This window comes from Ammospiza caudacuta, chromosome 34 (assembly GCF_027887145.1).
Source record: "Ammospiza caudacuta isolate bAmmCau1 chromosome 34, bAmmCau1.pri, whole genome shotgun sequence".
NCBI lineage: Eukaryota > Metazoa > Chordata > Aves > Passeriformes > Passerellidae > Ammospiza > Ammospiza caudacuta.
The window spans coordinates 1,759,727-1,767,573 of record NC_080626.1 but is presented as its reverse complement, the minus strand read 5'-3'; the positions used below and the strand labels follow the sequence as shown (position 1 = coordinate 1,767,573).

The window sequence follows — 7,847 nt, the reverse complement described above, 5'->3', positions numbered from 1 at the left end:
GGAGACCTCGTCTATGGGTGGATGTTCCACCTAGGATTTTCCCAATTGCTGGGAATGGTTCTCCAGGTCCCTAGTGTAAAACAGGGCTCCCCAGGAACTGCGCATCTGCAAGATGGTAAATAATTGTCTTGGTTTGAAGACAGAGGTGTTGGCTAATGAAGGCAGAAGGCTTCTCTGAAATGGAAAATGTAAATCCACTCCCTTCAAATGATTCTCATTTAGAAATTCAAATGCTCTCAGGGAAAGATATGGGGATAGGACTGAGCCCGCAGAGGCGGGCAGCGTTTGCTGATGGTCTGAGCCCTTCCTAAAGATCCTGTCGGGCTGTCTTAGACACCTGGGGCCAGGCATTCCTTCCAGCCTGGGCCACTTTGGCTGCGCTGGGGGCGGCCCCAGGGCAGAAGGCAGTGTGTGCCAGGGCCCTGGGTGGCACGCTGCAGCACGGTCTCTGTGCCATGGAACGGAACCCGGTGACCAAGGGCCCTTTGTGACACGTGGGAAATAGAAGCTTGCCAGGTGCTGGGAACGCACAACGGGGCAGAGCCGTGCCGTGAAGAGCCCCTGCACAGCGCACTCGTTCCCGTCTGACCCGGAGCCTTTTGGAGGCGTTTTTCCTGCAGCTGACCTCGAGGCCAGACCACAGGACTTGTTGACTCGTGGCCTTCCCGAGGCTTCTCTTCTGCAGGTGCCCTCACAAATCCCATCATTACCATGGAGCAGAGACCCCTGAAAGTGCCCAAGGTGGCCTGGGGGGAAGAGGAGGAAGAAGGCCTTGGAGCTGTCCCAGCACATCAAACCAAAGAGGTGGTGCGGTTTGAGCTGCCGCAGGAGGGTGAGTGGCAGAGCTGAGCCACAGGGTCAGTGCCTGCAGCCAGCTTGGCGCCATTCCATCCCATCCCTTCCCATTTTATCCCATCCCATTTTATCCCATCCCACCCAATCCCCTCCCATTCCCAGGACACCCTCAGCACCCCCCAGAGCCCTCCCCAAACTCCCCCCAGGACCATCCCAACACCCCCAGACCCTCCCAAGACCTTTCTACGACCCCTCCCCAAAACCCCCCCAGACCCTCCCACGACCCCTCCGCCCCCCCGCGAGACCCCTCTTAGGAACCATCCGCAACCCCCAGGTCCCCCCACAACGCACCAGGACCCCTCCCCAGACCCCCCAGACACTCCCAAACCCCCGGCCCCCTCCAAAACCCCCCCAGACCCTCCCCCGCCCCCCCCCCCCCCCCGATCCCCTCTCAGGCCCCGCCCGTTCCTGTCCCGAGCCCGGCGGGTCCCGGCGGCGGCGGGGGAGGGAGGGCCGCTTCCGGCTCGCCTCTGATTGGCTGGAGCGGCACGGGGGAGGCGGGCGTAGCTGAGGGGAGCGATGCTGTGAATGGTTATTTCGGGGACTTGCAGGGCGGTGGTTGGTTGGTTCGGGGCGGGGCGTTTTGCCGTTCTTGAGAGTCCGCGCGCGCGGCAGAGGCCGGAGATTGTGAGGGGAGAGCGGAGGTGAGGTGGGGACGGGGGGAAACTGGGCCGGTTTGGGGCAGGTCTGAGGGGAAATTGGGAGTTTTTGGGGGTAACGACGGGAAACACAGGGGTGTGCGATGGGTTTGGGGTGAATGAGGGAGTCTGAGGGGGCTTTGGTTGGTCAGAGGGAGCTTTAGGGAGGTTGGGGGGGAGCTTGAGGCGGTCTGGATCGTTCTTAGATGGGTTTAGGGGGATCTCAGAAGGATTGGGCGGGTCTGAGGGGATTTTGGGGGATTGTGAAAGGAACTGGGGTGTTGTGAGGGCATCTGGGGGGTTCTGAGGTGGCTCTAGGGGTAATTTTGGGGAGTCTGCAGGGGATTTCATAGAGTTTGGGAGGGGTCTGAGGGGGATGTGGGGCATCCTGATGGATTTGGGGGGGGTCTCAGGTGGGTCTGGGGTGAATTTTGTGGGGAAACGGGGGGGTCTGAGAGTCCTGGGGAGGTTTTTGGGGTCCAGGGTGGTTCTGGGCCAACACTGGGGGACTCTGGGGGGTTTGGGGTTCCTGGACAGGTCCCGGGGGAAGATTTGGGAGTCCCGGGGGGTCCCAGGCCCACCCTGAACCGGGGTCTGGGGGTTTCGGGGGGAGGGGGCACAGCAGGGGTTTCCCCCCCACCCTCCAATTTTTGGGGGGGTCTCCCACGGTGCCCCCTCCCCAAAAAGCTCCGAGGGCCCCCTGAAGTGGCTCCTGTTCCACCCGCCGGTGCCCCCTGATCCAGGACGGCCCCACTGACTCTGGGGGGCTTCTGGGGGATTTTAGGGTTTTGAGAGGGTTTTTGGGGATTTCAGAGTTGCTATTTTGGGCTTTGTGGGATTTTTTTGGGGAGTTTAGGCGAAATTATTGGGGTTTTGAGGAGAATTATTGGGTTTTGGGATGGTTAAAGGATTTTGGGGGGTTTTGGATTTTGGGTGTTTTGTTGAGGTTGTAGGGGTTTTTTAGATGGGGAGGGGATTTATTGAAATTTTTGGGAGTTTTTTATAATTTTGGTGAGTTCCACTGGGATTTTAGGAGATTCTCTGGGGGTTTTGAGGGTTTTCTTGTGACTTTTGGGGATTTTGTGGGGTATTAGTGGAATTTTAGGGTGGCTTTGGGGCATTCCATGGGAGTGGGGAAGGGCTGAGATGCACCAAAATCTCCTTGAAACCCCTGAAAGCCCCAATAAAACCCATTAAATCGCAATTAAATCTCTCAAAATCTCATTAAAACACCCTAGAATCCCAATAACAGCCCACAAAATGCTTTGAAATCCCAATAACCCCAAAAATCCTGATTAAACTCCGCAAATCCCCCAAAAATGTCCTCAAAACCAAAAAACATCCCACAAAATCTCCCCCAAATCCAAAGAAATCCTGGCAACACCCAAAAAAACCCACTAAACCCTCCAAATCCCACCAAAAATCCAAAACCCCCCAAATCCCCAATGAATCCCACTAAATGCCACCACAATTCCAATAAAATCCCCACAAAATCTCCTAAAAATCCCAATAAAACCCCCAGAATTTCTGAGAATCCCAAAAATCCCAACAAAATCTCAGTAAAAACCCCCAAAATTCAAAAAAAGCCACAAAAAATTCAATAAACCCCCAAATACTCCCAGAAAAACTCCCCCTCAAACTGCCAATAGAATCCCCCAAAATCTAAACTCCCCAAAATCCACAAAACCAGCCACTCCCAGTCAATCCCAGTATGATTCCAGTTGCTCTCTATGTGATCCCAGTGTAACCCAGCATGGACTCAGCTGCTCTCACTGTTATCCTAGTGTGATCCCAGTTGCTCCCAGCATAATTCCAGATGTTCCCAGTTCCTCCCATTATGATCCCAGTTGCTCCAAGAATACTCCCAGTCCCTCCCAGCAGGGTCCCAGTTGTGCCCAGTTGCCTCCAGGGTAGATTCAGTTTCCCCCAGCATTGTCCCAGTTGCTCCCAGCATGATCCCAGCTGTTCCCAGTGTGGTTCCAGTCCCCCCACTATGGTTAGAGACACTCCCAGTTTGTTTTAGTTACCTCAGAATGGTCCCAGTCTTGCCCAGTTACTCCCAGTTTCCTCTAGCATAATCCCAGTTTCCATCTGTTGCTCAAAGGGTGGCCCCAGTTGCTCCCAGTATGATCCCAGTTGCCCCAGTTATAGTCTCAGTCCTCTCAGCATGGTTCCAGTTCCTTCCAGCTGTTCCCAGTTGCTCCCAGTGTGTCACATTTTCCTCCCAACATGGCCCAGTAGCTCCCAGCAAGCCCCAGTCAGGTTCCATTCAAACCCAGTATAGTCCCAGTATGAGTGTAGCCACTCCAGTATGAACCCAGTCACCTGCAGTCTAATCCCAGTGTCTCCCAGTCACTCCCAGTTTGATGCCAGTGCCCCCAGTGTGATCCCAGTTGCTCCCAGCATGGGCCCAGCTGTTCCCAGTGTGGTGCCATCACTCCCCTGTTGTTACAGACACTCCCAGTGTGGTCCCAGTTGAACCCAGTTGCCCCTGCTCTAGTCCCAGTCACTCCCCAGATGATCCCAGTCCCCCCAGTATGGTCCCACTCACTCCCAGTTGCTCCCAGTGTGGTCCCAGTTCTCGCCAGCATGGTCCCAGTTGTTCCAGTCATTCCAGTATGGTTCCAGACACTGCCAGTATATCCCAGTTGTACCCAGCATGTCTGTAGCCATTTCCAGGCACTGCCAGTGGCCCCAGCAAGGTGTTAGTTCTCCCAGTATGATTCCCCAGTCATGCCCATTGTATCCCAGTTGCCTCCGGCATGCATCCAGTCCTTCCCAGTTCCTCCAGTTTGCTTGCAGCATCATCCCAGTTTCTCTCAGTTGCTCGCAGTAGCCCAAAGTGTGATCCCAGTTGCTCCCTTTCAACCCCAATAGGATCCCAGTAAGCTCCAGTTTGATCCCAGTCACATGCCAGTCCTCCCAGTGTTGTGCCAGTATAATCCCAGTTCCTTCCAGTCTCTCCCAGTATGGTCCCAGCTGCCTCCAGCATGGTTCCAGTTGCTTCCTGGATCAGCCCAGTCAGTCCCAGTATGATGCCATTTGCTCCCAGCGTGCTCCCGGTCAGGCCCAGTATGGGGGATGATGTGCAGGGTGTGTTCCCAGTCACTCTCAGATACTCCCAGTATTAGTCCAGTCCCTCCCAGTATGATCCAAAGGTGAGCCCAGTGTGCTCCCAGTCCCTGCCACTATGAACCAGTTGTGTTCCACATGGTTCCAGTTGCTCTCTTTCACCTTCACTTTTGTTCCAGTCACTCCCAGTATCTCCCAGTGTGTCCCAGTTCCCTCCAGCATGTTCCCAGTCACTCCCAGTTGCTCCCAGTTGGGTTTTTGGGGAGATGTTTGGAGAATGAAGCAGTCCAAGGCTGAGCGGAAAAGGCCCCTTGGGGGGACATCGGGGGGTGCCAGTGGCGACTGCCGGCAGAGGCAGCCTGGAGGAGCAGAGCCCTGTGTGCCCCAGGAGCCCAAAGTGGGGAGCCCAGAGAGGGGGAAGCGCCGCCATGGGCGGGAGCCTCAAGAGCCTGGAGAGGGGCAGGGGGGACTCCTTGGAGCCGCTGCAGCCCAGAGCAGAGAACGAGGGGAGAAGGGAGCCCGGGAGCCCAAACAGCCCCGGCATCCCGGAATGGGGAGAGCGAAGAGGGGGGAGCTTTTGGCATTGCTGGGACTGCCAGCAGCCTGGGCAGGGTGGGCACCGAGCACAAGGGGGACCCCGAATCCAAGCATGACCCCAGCAGCTGGGACAGGGGGAACCCCCGAACACCAAAGGGGAGGGACCAGGGATGGGGAACTCCTGGGAGGCTTTTCCATGGCTGAATCTTGGTGTTTGGGAGGTTTTTATGGAGCTCAGATGGCCAGTGACTTGTAGAGATGGACTTGGGCAGAGGGAACTTCAAACTCAATGTGCCTATACCTTGTTGTCCTCAAACCAGGATTTCCCATTCACAGTGCTTGGGAGGCTGCGAGGAAGAGGAAGATGCCCCGGGACACTGATGCAGGTGAGGAGGAAGTCAGTGCCTCTTTCCCCTCTGTGCTGCTCCCTCTCCCAGCCCAGCACGGCCCCAGCTGCAGCTCAGCCCTGGGGGAATCTCCTTGCCCTTGCCTGTGGCACGGAGGCAAATCCCATCCTGTCCTTGTCCTTCCTCCCCCAGAGCAGGAGCTGAGCATGGAGAGCAGGGAGGACAAATGCCCGTGGCAGAACCTGGTGGAAGAGGCCGTTTTGAGCGGCTCCATGGCGCAGGAAGCCAACGGGGAGGAAAAGCCCCGGAGATGCCGCACAAGGAGGGGCTGCAAACGCAGCTGGCGGGGATCTGAGGGGGAAAGAGCCAGCCTGGGCCGGGAAGGCGGCTGGAGATGGAGCCAGAGCTCGGAGCTGGTGCTCCATGAGCAGCTCCATGATGGGGAGAAGCCCCACACCTGCTTGGAGTGTGGGAAGAGCTTCAGGAGGAACTGCAACCTGATCAGGCACCAGAGGACCCACACTGGGGAACGGGCCTATGAATGTGATCAATGTAGGAAGAGGTTTAAGAGCAGCTCCAATCTCCTCGATCAGCAGCACACGCACACAAAGGAGAGGCCCTTCCGCTGCCCCGACTGCGGGCAGGGCTTCAGGTACAGCTCCTGTCTTGTTGTGCACCGACAAACCCACACTGGGGAGAGGCCCCACGAGTGTGAGGAATGTGGGAAGAGCTTCAGCCATAGCTCCCAACTGATCCGCCACCAAAAGATCCACACGGGGGAGAGGCCCTACGAGTGTTCCAAGTGTGGGAAGGGTTTCGGATCAAGTCAGATCTCCTCCGGCACAATTGGATTCACACAGAGGAGAGGCCTTTGCAATGCCCCAGTTGTGGGAAGGGATTCCAGCACAACTACACAACTACACCCTCATCAAGCACCAGCACATCCACACTGGGGAGAGGCCCTACGAGTGTCCCCAGTGTGGGAAGAGCTTCTCCAGCAGCTCTAACTTGACCCAACACCAACGGAGGCACCGGTAAGGGAAGCCCTGTGAGTGCCCCGAGTGTGAGAAGAGCTTCGTGCGCTGCTCCAGCTCCATCCCCAATGGAGGAGGCACTTTGGGCACAGTCCTGGTCACTCACATTCCCTCTGATCCGTTTTGGGAACACACCTGGCTGCTTCTCCTTTTGGTTTGGCTTAAATTTTTTTCTCTTCTCCATGTCTTTGCACTCCAAAAGCCAAGAGGGATCAATCTGTCACCTCAAAACCACTCAAATCCCAATGAAAACAACTGCATTTTAACCCAACAGGGCTCAATCTCACCTCAAATTGCTGGTTCCCGCCTGACAAAAACTCAATCCTGTGCCAGACTCACTCCATTCCACAGCCACCAGGGTGAGTTGGGGCTGGGAGGTGATTGGTAGAAGTGGGATCCCAATTTGGAGCAGTGGGATGGGGATTGTGTGGGGTGGCTGGGTGGGATGTATTTGACAGCAAATAAAACTTTCAGAGTTACTGATTTCTGTCCCATTCATTTTCAGTCACTTCTGTGTGCAGAGTGCTGCCTTCTCAGCTGTTTCAATTCCTATAAAAATCTCATTTTTTTAATCATCTAACCCAAACAATTCAAAAGCCAATATCCAAATAAAACCACGCACCCGAAATTAGAATTTTGAAAAAGAAAATTATTTTTTAGAGTACTTAAGGATGTTGATAAAGTTTAATTGTTTGGTTCAAATGTGTGAGAAATTATAGTGGTGTTTGGTTTTGTGTTTAGTATATTTGTAATAGGAATTTTTTTTACTGAGGTGTGTTAGATTCTATGATAGTTTTTTAGATATTTTTTTATCTAAAGTATATTGGTTACTGAGTTAAAACTTACAAAAGGTATTTCTTTGTATATATTTGGTTTATTTATATTTTTTGGTAATGTTATATTAATAGTTTACTGTTGTTTTGACTTGAGTCATTATTGGAGTATTGTAAGGAAGAGTTGAAATTATATTTCATTTTTATATTTCATTTTTATTCTGATGTATTTAATTTTAATTATAATTTCTTGATTTTTAATTTATTATAATTTGCTGAGAGAATAGGAAGGAAGTTCAAGGGCAGGAACACTTTTTCCTGGCTGGGAACTGGAATTCCAGACCCTAGGAGTGTGTGCTGGACCACACACACTGCAATCAAATATGGACTGGGATCAAATATGGACTGGGATCAAATATGGACTGGGATCCTATGGGTCAGGACGGCACAGAATGGGACCATAGGGATCGGGACCACACAACTTGGGATAAACTGGACTGGGATCAAATATGGGCTGGGACCATATGGAATGGGACCATAGAGATCAGGATGAGACAGGCTGGGATAAACTGGATTGAGATTATACGGACT

The 7,847-nt window shown here is 53.7% G+C and overlaps 1 protein-coding gene across 1 annotated transcript; it reads left to right on the top strand.

Annotated features, from left to right (window-relative positions):
- The first annotated feature begins 1,477 nt into the window (after positions 1-1,477).
- On the top strand, positions 1,478-6,916 carry LOC131570435 (zinc finger protein 239-like). The gene is made up of 3 exons (XM_058822797.1): positions 1,478-1,499; positions 5,423-5,488; positions 5,642-6,916. The coding sequence occupies exons 2-3, from the start codon at positions 5,467-5,469 to the stop codon at positions 6,454-6,456; spliced, it is 837 nt and encodes a 278-aa protein (XP_058678780.1). The 5' UTR covers positions 1,478-1,499; positions 5,423-5,466; the 3' UTR covers positions 6,457-6,916.
- Positions 6,917-7,847: the final 931 nt, after the last annotated feature.

What these genes read in the sequence shown, in the direction of transcription:
- LOC131570435 (XM_058822797.1), top strand. Translation starts at nt 5,467, where the DNA reads ATGCCCCGGGACACTGATGCAG. An exon ending in GCCCCGGGACACTGATGCAG is followed by an intron (nt 5,489 to 5,641) that starts GTGAGGAGGAAG and finishes TTCCTCCCCCAG; the next exon opens with AGCAGGAGCTGAGCATGGAG.